The sequence below is a fragment of the Carcharodon carcharias genome, chromosome 6 (assembly GCF_017639515.1).
Source record: "Carcharodon carcharias isolate sCarCar2 chromosome 6, sCarCar2.pri, whole genome shotgun sequence".
In the NCBI taxonomy this organism is placed as follows: Eukaryota; Metazoa; Chordata; class Chondrichthyes; order Lamniformes; family Lamnidae; genus Carcharodon; species Carcharodon carcharias.
The window spans coordinates 9,475,716-9,489,834 of record NC_054472.1 but is presented as its reverse complement, the minus strand read 5'-3'; the positions used below and the strand labels follow the sequence as shown (position 1 = coordinate 9,489,834).

The window sequence follows — 14,119 nt, the reverse complement described above, 5'->3', positions numbered from 1 at the left end:
CGATCAATTTTCTAAAATCAACAAAAAATTAAGAGTTGGAGATACGCTTTAAGTAACTAACGTCAACGTAGATATACATACCAGTGTGCGTACGGATGTGAGCAAGAAATGCTAGCGAATTGCTGCTCTTGCAGACCTTGCCACAATACTTGCAGACGTTGCCTTGATTTTCCTGCCGCTCACAGTTTATCTGTTCTGTGTCTTCCACAATGTACTTGTTCACTTCCCTCACCATTTCTTCATGCTTCTGCTTGATGTGCACAAAGAGGTACTGCTCTGAGTCAAAGGCTGTGTTGCACTTGACGCATTTGAAGGTGGCACCGCCTTCTGGCAACTCCTCAATGCTCTCCTGTTCCATTCGCTGGTGGCCCACACTGGCCAAATGCTGGTGCAAATTACTCTCTGTGTAAAATGACTTGCCGCACAGGAAGCAGTGGAAATGCTTTTCCGCAGAAGGATGCTTCATAGCAATGTGAACATTCAACCCATTTACACCATCGGCCAGGAACCCACAGTCTTCACAGCGAATGCGTTTGGGATCCTGAGACAAAGATCCTTCGTTTTTTCTCTTCCTCACAACTTGGGAGGGATCAGTCTTGTAGACTGCAACCGCCCACTCATTTGGCGAGATTGCATCGGCTTCCTGGCTATCTTCACTGTTGTCAGTGCATTCGGATTTTTCACTCCAGGACTTTTTCTTTAACCTTACTATGGAGGCATCAAACTCAAAATGCTTTTGCAATCCCTTACTCTGGAAATCAAGCTTTGTAAAGCTGTCACTAATACTCTCGGTTACTTCTAAGGCATCACTTTCTGTTTCTTGACTCATTTCATTTGCACTTTTCGCATCCCAGTTCTTCTCCTTTAACGCTGCTTCCATTTTATTTTGGGCATCTAAAAGAGTCTCATTCGCTCCAAGATCCTGCTGGGGACCAGTGTCACTCTGCCCAGACACCTCCACTGGAGTTGCCTCCGTGATTTCTTCAAAGTTGCTGTCAATTTGTTGCACAAGGTTAACATGGACGTGTTCCGAATTCTTCCCAAGTCGTTGATGATGTCCATCTTCTCCAGCGCTACATTCAGCACCTTCTGTGGGAGCCGAATGTTCTTCTTGTACTTCTTTACCTCCTGCCAAACCACTGGTATTAGGCTGGTTTTCACCTGGGTCAACTGTTTCATTCAGTGCGCTATCCAAATTAGAGCTCGTTTCCTTTGCCACTTCAGCCGGTTGAACATCCTGTTCATCTTTCTGGCTCCCATCTTCCTGGGAAAGCTCTTGAAAATCATCCTCTTTTGTCTGAGAAGCTTCCACACATAAATCAATGTCATTGTTGTTCACGCCAGTTTTCTGTGGCGTGACAATGTTTACACACCTACTCGAATCCTCCTCAACGGGTGCCTCAGAAGTATTATTTTGGGTTGTTTCCAACACTGCTGGCTTTACTGATTCAGATTTCAACTCCGCAGAATGGCTTTCGGTGTCTAAAGATGCAGTTGAGTGCACGGTATTTGTCTCTAAAGGTCCAGAGTCAGCTTCAGAGGAAACTTCTGAATGGCACACTGCTGGCAGAGTCTGGATATCTTCCTCTTCGTTAGTCATTTCATTTTGCAAGCATTTATCCTGTTTTTCAGCCATGTCAGACGCTGCTATTGTCTGTCCAGAGCCACTGGCCAGTTCATCGCTTTCTGGTGCTTTCTCAGACTCAATGATATGTAAAACAAACTCCTGGGTGGCTTCTTGAGGAACTTTTGACGTTTCCCCCTCTTCGTGCCAGCTCCCTTTATGCATTTGATCCTCACTCCCTTCTTTCTGGTTTCCGTTCTCTGGTGCATCAATCACCGTTGTACTGGTATCATGCCCTTTATCTGGATTCAATTTGACATAGGCCTGACTTTTAAGCTTATGCTTCTCCGTGAATGCGTGTCTCATCATTTCACGTCGAGTGACAGCATAGTAATCACAAGCCATACAATAGTAGTCAAAATCTTTAGTGTGTTTACGTTTCACATGCAACTCAAGGGTAGCAAGGGAGTAAGCCACAAAGCCGCAGTACACACAAGTATTAGCATGGTTTTCTTTCAACCGCTTTGAACTGGATGAACCATCATCTTTTGCTGTATGATTTGATTCCACATCAAGAACTACCACCACTTCATTCTGATTTTCCACTTTCTGTTGATTCTGTGCTGAAAGAAGACCCTCTAAATTTAGATGAGTACAGTTCTCGGTGCTCCTGGACTGGTTCTCCACACCAGGGGTCTCTGGTTCCAACACTTCGCTGCTGTTTTCAACAGTTTCAGCCGTGGGAAGTGTAACAGCATCAGTCTCAATCACTTGTGGGTTACCCTTATCAGGAGATGTAGTAATCTTTCGGCAGACTTCAACAGTCTTGGAGACATCAGCCCGATTTTTGTGTTTCTTAGTGTTGCAGTGGCGATCCATATCCCCTTTGGTGACAGTATAGTAGTTACATGCCTTGCAGAAGTAGCTGTATTGATGACTGTGTTTCCGCCTTATGTGAATGTTCAGGTTTGTGACGCTGGAAGCCAACAGACCGCAATAAGAGCAAGTTCTAGAAATATTCCCTTTGGGGCGCCCTCTTTTACTGCTTTCTGCCGACTGAAGATCACTGCTTTTTTGAACATTTTCCACAATGTTTGCATCATCTTCTGATATTTCCCAAGTCACGACAAATTCCTCTTTGGGTTTTGATGGCTCGAGCACCTGAACACAACCTTTATCTATTTCGGTATTAACATTCCCTAAAGCCCCTGGAGCCTTCATGGTTTTTTGAACATCCTGAACTCCGACAGACACTTCTTCCACACACTCCTCCACCGAGGGACCAAGATTTCTTTTCTTGGAATTCTCAATGTGTCTACTCCGTCTAACATGCTTTTCCATGGCTTCCTTGCTAATCGTGTACAGGCTACACACTTTACAAAAAAAGCGATACTCTTGTGCATGTCTAAGTCTTATATGTTTGAACAGGACCGTGGCAGATCTGGCTTTATAAAAGCAGTTCTTACACTGTAATTGGGGTCTGCTGTGTGTTGAGCGCCTCAATATATTCCCTGCAACTACTCTTGCAATGGAAGGCTTCTGAGGGTCTTTTAACAAAGGGTTTGCTTTCGGTACAGTAGGTTCTTCGTTTGCATTGGATGAAGAGATTTTATTTAGCTCTCGCCCTCTCGGCTGCAGTCTTTCAGTTTGCTCAACCGTGGTATCGGTCTGCTGCGGGAGTATATTTCTTGTATGCTTCCCATTACCCACGTGGTCCGCTAGGTCTTCTTCTGATACAAACTGCAGTTTGCAAGGATGACTGTGAGAAGCCATTTTGTGCTCTTGGCTCACATGGTCCTTGAGAGTTTCTTCATGTGAGGTCACAAAACTGCAGAGCCAGTCCATATTGGAGAAGTTTGTTTGATGCCTGTTACTTTGACAGTGTTTTTCAAAGTCGCCTTTTGTAACACAGGCATAGCCACATGGCTGACAGTGAAACACCATTTCCTTTGTGTGACGCCTCTTGATATGCACCTCTAGGCCCTTTCGGTTCTGAAATAAATGGCCACAGTAGGAGCAAGTGCGGAGGGCTTCACGATCTGCAGGGCTTAGCTTTGATTCAGGATTCTCAACTTTGGAGGCTTTGTTATTTGTTAGATTGGCAGGCGGAGACTCAAGGTTTTGATCCCCTGAACTACTTTCAGCACTGTTTTCAACCAATGTTGTTGGATGAGGAACTTCCGATGGGGCTGATTCTCCTTCTTGATTGCCGCTTGAACAACTTATTTTAAATGCATTCTCATTCTCTAGGCTTCCATCAGTTGGTGAGTTTGCATCACTACTTCTCCCCTGGTCCTCAGGTTTGCCTTCAAGGTGGTCTGATTTCTGGGCATTCACTTTACTTATTGGTTTTACAGCATGATTCTTGCTTCCAAGAATCCTGCCTCTACCTCGCTGCACTTCAGGGAAAACTTCTCTCCTGGGAGGAAGTCGGCCTCGACTTCGACTATTATCCATTGTCAAGAGGTTAGCTCTTCCTCGAAGCTTTCTTGGGGACCTCCTGTTCCCTGCTTCTTCCTTAGAAAATCTGCTTCTTGTACTCCGACTGTGTTCAGAATCTTCCTTGCGACGTGCGCTGCGCAGTCTCAGGCTGATGACATTACCCTTTTCAGAGCACCTTAGTCTTCGATTAACTTGGGAAAGATTAGTCGGTTCCTTTAATCTTCTCAAAGCTTTTCTGGGAGATGTCTTTCCGGCGTTACTATCATTAAGCTCCGTTTGCTCATTTGCTGTTGGTATTTTAACACTGGTTACAGCTTCCGCGCAGAGGTCTTTGCCAGTTCTTGTCGACTTTTCCAAACCCTCAGCGCCTTTAGCATTCTTCTGGGCAAAAACTTTGTTCCTCGTTCTTCGCAAATTTTCTGGCCTCTTGTTTAAGTGTCTTGCGCTTTCTACTTTGTCTTTTGCATCATATTCACCAGAAAGTCCCTTTTTGGAAAGCAAATGTATGTACCCACCCCGAGCAGCAAGGTTCTTACGGCGAAGATGAGTCTTCCCACGGCAGTGGGTTTTCAGCAGGTTTTCATCGTAACATTGATAGCCACACAGGTCACAACTTAATCGTTCTTCTTGTACATGCTTGTGCTTGAGATGCGCTTGCAACGATGCTGCACTCTCAGCCTTGAATTTGCACTGAGGGCAAATGTGTGCCTTGGATCGTTTGGAATGATTCTCTTTAATGTGTTTGTCCAAGTCATAGCGCGAAGGCAATAACTGGCCACAGAGCCTGCAGTTAAATCCTTCCTTTGCACTTGTATCTTTACTTATGATTTTAGCTTGTTTTTTATGGAGAACTGAAGAGACATGCTTTCTGTAGCTCTCCTTGGATGGGCTAGTAACGTTACAAATATCACAAACAAAATGTTTGTCACTGAAGTGGTGCTGGTTTATATCAGTTTTTAGTGCAATGTCATTTTTCTCTGTAAGGTTGCAAGAAGGACATGGCAAAGCTGCTCCAACTTTGGCCTTCTTAGTTCTATGCTGACAATCTCTGGGTTGCCCTTCAGTTTGTGCATTGGCTTTCTTCAAGTCATTTTGCACTTGCCTGGTTTCTGTCCGTGCTGGCTTTTCCTTGGGGGGCAAAGCCAAGCCTTCAACAGTCCCAATATTCCTGCTACCCTGAGCTTGTTCCAAAGTGTCACGTCTCTGTCTTTTGGCTGGGGGGGGCCCACCACCTGGAGTCTTGCCACCCTCTGCTCCACCATGGGCCACCACCTTTCCTTCCAAGGCGGCACGTGCACTCAAGTCCTTGGTGTTCCCTGGCTCTGCACTTGCTTTTCGTCTGCAACGTCTGATCGACCCAGGCTGGGCATTTTGTTTAAGCGCAGGTGCCACTCCATTTCTGCCACTTTGCTCTTCATTGGCTGGCAACTTAACCAAGTCACGCTCAGAATCTATGGATTCTTCATTTAAATCCATTGTCGCGTTTTATGATCAAGGTGTTTCATGTTGTTGGCAGGGAACCATCAGTAGGACAGAACAGCTCTTTCCATTTCCTTTGACCCTAAATATAACAGAGAAAAATCAATGTTGTAATTCAAAGGTATTCAATAGAGAAAAAGTACACAATGTACAGGCCACTCTAACAAAGAAATAATAATGAAAACAGTAAATTTAAGAGAAAGTCTCTTTTTTTAAAAAAAATTGTGATGGCGGCATTTTAATGTACAGAAAAATTACCATTTTGTTCAGTAATCTTTTATCATAATTCTGCTGCTCTACATCAGATACACAGAAAAAATGCTTTAAATCATCATTATACCATATAATATTGGACGCGTACTCAAAAGAAAAATATTAATGCATTTTAGTAAAAAATGACAATAAATGGGCTCCAGTGTGTATCCTTTTACTCATGAGTGTCTTCACATATAGTGCAATAGTGTGTAATTATTGCAAAGTATATAATTGTTAAATTCTGAAGTAAAAAATTATAGGTTGTCAAAAGATTCAAAAAAGGAATCCAACAACAGAGGAGAAGGGAGCTGGTTACTCCCTGGCTACCTATATAATACAATATTTATACAAGTGAGCCCAACTGCATAACTGTGAGAATGTCCAGTATAACGCACCCTTACATTTATCAAATTGAGCTAGTCTGTATTATTACAAAAAGACAGGCAAAAGGTTGCCCCATGACCATCATGTGTGCAAGGGCACCCCATATTATCTATGGCCAATTAAAGTACTGCAAAGTGATTACTCAATCCTCTCGTGACCTTCCTTCATGGCCTCGTCCTTCCCTATCTCTTAATTTCCTCCAGACCCAGAACCCTCCAAGATAACTGAGCTCCTCTAATTCTGGTCTCCTCAGCATCCTCAATTTTAATTGTTCCACCGTTGGCGGCCGGGTCTTCAGATGCCTCAGCCCTAAGCTCTGGAATTCCCTCCCTAAACCTCAGCACCTCTCTCCTCTTTTAAGACGCTCCTTAAAACTATCTCTGTAACCAAGCTTTTGGTCACTTTATTGCCTCCTTACATGGCCCAGTGTTATATCTCGTTTAATAAGCTCTGTGAAGCGCTTTGGGGAGTTTTATTACCTTAAAGGCACAATACAAATACAAATTGCTGCTGTTGGTATGGGTTTAATGATGGAATACCTCCAGAAGCTTTGATAAATCAGACCAAAAGGATGAAATTTGTGCAAATAATTTTTCATTCCCCCATAGCAAAAGCTGGAAAGTAAAAGTAAGACTCGGGAGTCCCATGTTGTCTTTGACGACCTTGACTTTTTCCACTGGCCACTCCTGCATGACAGTATCAGGTAAATGTCAGCGCTTCCATTTTAATCAACCCAAGTCTACATCGGAAAAGGTTGCGATTAAGGGGCACGCACCAAAAGCAACAAGGATAGATAGATGGAAAAGGGTTCCTTGTAGTTGATGTGGCATATACTATTTTTAATAAAGCATCAAATGTTTGAGCTCCTCCAGTTAGGAGGCCAAACGTATACGCTACTGCTTAGAAAGGCTCTTTATAGAACACAGCAACAAGAAAGCTGCCTAAAGTGGCCTTCTATGATACATTAAGGGATCATTGGCGTCCCATCCACAATCTCTTAAAGGGACAGAAGCCCTCTCAATTGTCACAGTTGGATTGGTGAGCTATGGGGGAAGGGAATATAATCAACAATGTTGGTATGATTAAGTCGCAACAAATCAACATCAATTTTCAGACAGCAGAACATCGCTACGCAAACAGCTTAAAAATGAATGGACACTATGATTGCTGTTCATCATTCACTTTGACAAGCTTTTAACAATTTAAAATTATCAGCGACAGTTTACAATATTTTATGGAAAAATACTTTATTTAATAAATGGATTCATCAAATAAAGCAAGTTGGATGGACAGAGAAAGCAGACATCAATCTGTGTAAAAGCTTATATTTGCATGAATAAAGAGAGAGGTGCAGGGCACCACTGCTTGAATTTTATGTGGTGCCGTCTCAATAACATCTAATAGAAAGAAACACGAGGGTACCATTTCATAGTGAAATCAGATAGCCAGCAGGGCTTCCTACCATTCCAACATTAAATTTGCTGCCCATCATAACCACAACATTAGGAAATTGCTGGTCACCAACCAAAGTAGAAAAACTCAGAATTTGTTTACAACCAGCAAGTGGTTGACACATTGATAGAAACGATATGTGGCTGCACACATCAGTAATGGTAGACCCATAGGGTTCTAGGCCAATATTCATCTCTCAACCAACATAACTAAAACAGATTATCTGTTCATTTAATCTCGCTGCTGTTTGTGAGAGCTTGCTGTGCGCCAATTGGCTGCCAGATTTCCTTTATTACAAGTGGGGAGATGATGGCATTATGGTAATGTCACTGCACTAGCAATCCAGAAGCCCAGGCTAATGCTCCCAGGACATCAAATCCCACCAGGGCAGCAACAGGAATTTGGAATTCCGTTAATAAATCTGGAATATAAATCTAGATTCAGTAATGGTGGCCATGAAACTATCTTCCATTGTTGGAAAAACCCATCTGGTTCACGAATGTCCTTTAGGGAAGTTGCCAACCTTAACTGATTTGATCTACATGTCACTCCCGACCCACATCCCTGTGGTTGAGTCTTAACTGCCCTGTGCAATGGCCTAGCAAGCCACTCAATTCAAGGACAATTAGGGGTGGGCAATAAATGTTGGCCTTTCCAGTGATGCCCACTGCCCAAAGAAGAAAGTAAAAAAAGTGACCATACTTCAAAAGGACTTAATTGGCTATAAAGCACTTTGAGACATCCAGAGATCCTGAAAGCTGCCATATCAATGCAAGTTCTTTCTTGTTTAATTCTATTAAACCTCTGACAAATAAGAGCATATTGCTGAGTAGCCTGTATAGCAGGCGCCTTGGGTAAGAGAAAGACTTCCTACTTTTCAAATGGCATAAAAACTTAAGACATTTAAAAAAAAACACATGCAGGCATTTGTGATCTTAATTTCTCCCATGGCATTGTGGGGACAGAAGGAGAAGCACAGAATGGGAAGGAGAGATTGAAGCTTATGTGGCAGCAATGCATGTCCCTGAATGAAAAGGACTGACAGGCACCTTTGATTTTTCTGGTGGCCTTACCAATACGTCCCTACCGAAAAACTCAAAAATAAGGGATAAAAGGCCTAAACTGTGGAAAGCTATACTGGTATGTGTACAGTCACAAACCTCCAACTAATCAAAACAAATTTGCATTTGTATAGCGCTTTTCATGACTGCTGTCTCAAAGCACTTCACAACCAATAAAAGTACTTTTTGAAATGTGGTTAGTCACTGTTGTAATGTAGGAGACACAGCAGCCAATTTGTGCACAGCAAGCTCCCACAAAATGGCGATAATGAGCAGAGCGTCTGTTTTTGTAATGTTGATTCGGGGATAAATATCGGTCAGAACACCAAGGAGAACTCCCCTGCTCTTCTTCAAAATAGTGCCACAGGATCTTTAACATCCAACAGAGTAGGCAGATGGGGCCTCGATTTAACATCTCATCGGAGACAGCATCTCAGATAGTGCAGCACTTAGGGCAGGATTTTACGTTCATCAGGTGTAAAATCACGCGCAATGACGGCCGGCGAGCATCCCAATGTCATCGCGCACTCTCACGATCCTTCGGTCAGCGCGCACATGCGCAAGAGTCAGCAGCGCGCCCGCCAGCAATTAAGAGGCTTATTAAGGCCCTCAAGCAATTAATTAATTTGCATTTTCGCTGCCCATTCAACCGTTCCGTTAGCGGGCAAGAGAATAGGCCAGGTGGCCTTTGCATTTTTCACAATACCTCATCCACAGGTGGGATGAGGTTTCCAACGGTAAATAAAAATCCATTACATATTTTTCACCATCATTTTAAACATGTCCCTCTTCCTGTGACTGTGTCACATTTGGGGACATGTTTATATCATCTTTAAAATCTTTATTTTCGTTTCTCCAATTCTTCAGCTCCCCGAGGCAGCTCTGTCCCCTCAGGGAGCTTTCAGCACGATACCCCCGCTCCCCCCACCGCGCATGCGCAGACTTCTGCACTCACCCTCCTCCCGCCCCATCCCACCAGCCAGGGTGTATTCGCAGTCAGGGGCCGATCGCGGGCGGTGGACCTTTTCCCGGCTGCTCCTGGGGACACCCCACCACGCCTACCCAACAAATGAAAAGTCCTGCCCCTTAGTTATTGTTTTGAAGTGCTGGAGTGGGAATTGAATCCAGAACCCTGTGACTCAAAGGAGAGAGTGCTACCAACTGAGCCGCAGTTGATATAATCTAAAGATACTAATTTAATTTCCCACCTCTTTCCCAATAGCCTTGCAATTTTTTTCTTTTTCAAGTACTAATCCAATTCTGTCCCACCAGTGAAGCAGTGAGGATGAACTGATCAGTTAATCTGTGATTTTAATTGTATTGGGTAACAGAGGAAAAGAAAATTGAACAGATGTCCAAAATAAAATCCAACCAACCAGGCAATGAGACCACTTACAAGCGCTTTTATCAAAAGCAGGTCACCTGCAGACCCTTTTGGGAATCTGGTATGGCAGAGGATCTAGCATTGTGGGGCTGATGGTTAATCCCGATGAAAGATGCCACCCAGTTAACATTTCCACAGAAGCTCAAGTCTCACCAAGACAACAATGTGGCAAATCTTACTGGGGATTTAGCAGAATGCTAAGGGCGCACACCGTTATTAACGTGCAAATCAGATAGCAAATTTAAGGGATGAAGAGATTCGTCATGAGTTATGAATCTCATGGACTTGCTGGTTGACCTATGCTGCTCCACTGTTTGAAGGGACCTCGTCCTTAGCCTCCCTGTTGCTTTTAAGAATTTCCTAATACAATGCCAACTCAGCTCTTTGAACCAGAAATTGGATAATTTAAATTGCTGTTTCTCTTTCTTACATGTAGTAAATTCTTCTTAGAGATTTTTTTAAAAATTTAGTTTATAAAAATCTCACTTTTCCTAACTGACTGTTATTTTTCTCTACCTAAGCTGATCTTTCTGCCTCTCTTTATTTCTCTTTCTACCCAAGTTGGCTCCTGTTCACCTGATTTCCTTCTCCGTTGTTCCTGTTTCTTTCTTAAGTCTTTAAATCTCATTAAGGGGTAGACTGTTTGTCCTGTCATTCACTAAGATCCCAGATGTACCATTGCCCTCACCGCGCAAAAACGTACGTGCTGGGGGGGGTAACAAATCTAATTTAACACGACTCGGCTTCAACAAGATGATGACAATTATATGTTTGAATATTCATATATATGCATATTTTGAAAAATTGCATATAGCACAACATATCTTGTCTGCAAAACAATTTACATTCCCCCTTATTGTCGTGATTCTTGGTAATGCTTTTCTAGCAGCATTTCCTACTTGTATTTTCCTGAGTTAACCATTACAATTAATTTGGAAGCTCTGCCACTTGGTGGAGCTGTGCAACAAACTTCCGAAGCCTTTCACCATTATATATACATATCAATCTCTTATGTTCATCTACTGATAAAGAGCAGTTTAAAAATCTAGCACGATAGTACGACAGCTTCCCGTAAGCGTCACACACTTATTTACTCCCTGTGTCATTTTTGTTTCCTGGCACACACTTTGATAACATTCCAATGGATATGAAACTATATATCCTCCATATCAGTGACAACCCGGGACATGAGAAAGGGGGTAACAAGGAGACGAAGAGGTTGAGAGTGAGGAGATGCGACTGACCAGCATTTATAGACAAATGCCAAGGTATGTATGTAAGCATCTCTGATTCCCGTTCCGACACATCTTATAAAAAAAAATTCTGGTTTCAATCAGAATATTACAGCACAGGAGGCAGCCATTCAGCCTGCTGTATTTGTGCTAGCTCTCTGCAAGAGCATTTCTTCTGGTCCCACTCTCCCATGCTTTCCACTTCACCCTGCAAGTTTTTCACTTCACAATAATTATCCAATTTCCTTTTGAAAGCCACCATTGAATCTGCCTCCACCACAACTCTCAGACAATATTTTCCAAATCCTAACCACTCGATTTGTAAAGATTTTTTATCATGTCGCCATTGCTTCTTTTGACAAATTACCTTAAATCAGCCTCCTCTGGTTCTTGATCCTTCCACCAATGGGAACAGTTTTTCCCTACCTACTCTGCCGGACCCTTCATGATTTTGAACATATCTATCAAATCTCTTCTCCAAGGAGAACTGCCCCAGCTTCTCCAATCTACCTACAGTACTTAAGTTTCTCATCCCTAGTACCATTCTCGTGAATCAAGTGAAATAATTTCTGAAGATTAGTTAAAGTAGTTTGCATTGATGGACAGGTCAATTTCGAACACTTCTCCCTGTCATATATTCAGCAGTTTTGCTCCATTTCAATTGTGACTGCACATCAAAAATACTTCATTGGCTGTAAAGCGCTTTGGGATGTCCTGAGGTTGTGAAAGGTGTGACTGAAATTCAATTTCAATTTTGAAATGGAACAAGGATAATGCACAAGAAAGTGTCCAAATAAAAACCCTCTGAATCCATTCTGGACAAGTTTTGCAACCCACAGATTTGACAAACTTCAGGGGCATTTTAATAAATTTGGCAAAAACATTAAGTGGAAACACGAAAACTGTAGAAGCAATCCCACTATCTATCGACAAAACCAAAGCTACCCCAGTGGGAACAAAAATGTCCTGCATGTGGGAATGCATGTGTGCATGTGTGTGCGCAATGAATATGCCAGTGTCACAGAATAAGCCACACTTAACTTGAAGCGATTTTAAAATCCCAGGCAAAGATATATTTGCCAGCCTATACTTGTTATGTCTATACAGAAATTTAAGATCCAACAGTTCTACGGTACAGTAGCTCTCTGAACGCTGTGCATGTTTACAAATATGGTGCATGCCTGACACCTTGTGGCCGATAATAGATTTAATGTGGCCCACAGCCAAACCACACTTCAAAATAAATACAACATAAAGCCAGTGCTGGATAGTCTTTATTAACCTTTGTGATTTTTACAGAAGGACCTCGAAACGAGATTTATTTTCCTCTGTCGTCTGGCTCCTGTAAGTATAATAGCTCAATATAAATAGGAGAAACTATTCGCCCCAACAGTACGAAGTGAGCTCCCACATCCTCAAGCTTACATCCCCTTTGTTAGAATACTTCCAGAAGTCAGTGTGAGCCAAGATGCAATTCGAAGCGAACAAAGCAAAGCAAATATTAATGAGACAGATAGAGTACCTTCCTCCAATTCCTTGACTGCCTAGGTTTTGGCCCATTCCAACTAGTTTCACGATACCTCATGACCCCATGCCCTGCCCACACCCCCATTCCACCAGCTTGACTATTATTTCTACTGAAAACTTAAAACAAAATGCTGTTTTCACACGAGAAATAGGCAGTACTGCCAACAGATTATGAATCAAGTCAGCTGCTATTTCCTTATATCCTGGGCACGTAGACAGGACATTTCCTGGCTCCGCCAACCCAGCCTGGGAAAAAGAAGCCCAGGAGGTCGGATTTTCACTCCGGGGGAGGGACTGCAGGTTGGATTAGAAGTCAGGCCTGCTGTCCTGGAACAAGTGCAGAGGCTGCCAGAGGCTGCAGATGTGGGCTGGGAGGAAGGCCTGCATCTGTGCTCCAGCACTTTGTTGAAGTTATTGAAAAAAAACATAAAACAACCCATCAGCCCTCACTCCCACACACTCACCATCCCCCATCCATGCCAATCTATGCCACCTCATGCCCTCCATCTACCTCCTATGCCACCCTATCCCCTCTACCCATCTCCTATGGCCCCAATGCCCCCATACCACTCTTTGCCCCTCTACCCGTCCCAGACCCTTCATAACCCCGATTCCAACCCATACCCCCCACTCATCCCTTATAGCCCCATACCAATTTAGTGCCAACTCATGCCTACCACCCTTTGCCCTAACTCCTCCATGCCAACTCATCTAGTATCCACCATGGAGCCATGCTGACATAAAATAGTCTATTGATGGTGTCACTATTTTAAAAAAATCTCTGATTGATAAAAAAAATTCCTCCAACTAATCTCTTTTGAATACAAACATTTCACTCTCCTCAATCTCTTGTGAAAACAAACATTTCCATTTTATAAAAACAAAAAAACTGCGGACGCTGGAAATCCAAAACAAAAACAGAATTACCTGGAAAAACTCAGCAGATCTGGCAGCATCGGCGGAGAAAAGAGTTGACGTTTCGAGTCCTCATGAGTCCTCAAGTTCTGTCGAAGGGTCATGAGGACTTGAAACGTCAATTCTTTTCTTCTCCGCCGATGCTGCCAGACCATTTCCATTTTATATTAAGATAAAGGCAAAATGCTGCTGATGCTGGAAATCTGAAACAAAAACAAAAAATGCTGGAAAAACTCAGCAGGTCTGACAGCATCTGTGGACAGAAAGACAGAGTTAACGTTTCGAGTCCATCTGAAGAAGAGTCAGACGGACTCGAAATGTTAACTGTCTTTCTCTCCAAAGATGCTGTCAGACCTGCTGAGTTTTGCCAACATTTTTTGTTTTTATTTCTATTCTATATTAAGGCTTGGAGCTGTCAATCGAA

The 14,119-nt window shown here is 42.9% G+C and overlaps 1 protein-coding gene across 2 annotated transcripts in view; it reads right to left on the bottom strand.

Annotated features, from left to right (window-relative positions):
- Positions 1-14,119, bottom strand: part of znf407 (zinc finger protein 407) — a 427,383-nt gene that overhangs the window by 400,547 nt on the left and 12,717 nt on the right. For both annotated transcript variants that reach the window (XM_041189572.1, XM_041189573.1), the window contains exon 2: positions 82-5,567. In XM_041189572.1, coding sequence (XP_041045506.1) covers positions 82-5,482 — 5,401 coding nt within the window. In that variant the 5' untranslated portion in view covers positions 5,483-5,567. The remainder of the gene's footprint in view (positions 1-81; positions 5,568-14,119) is intronic.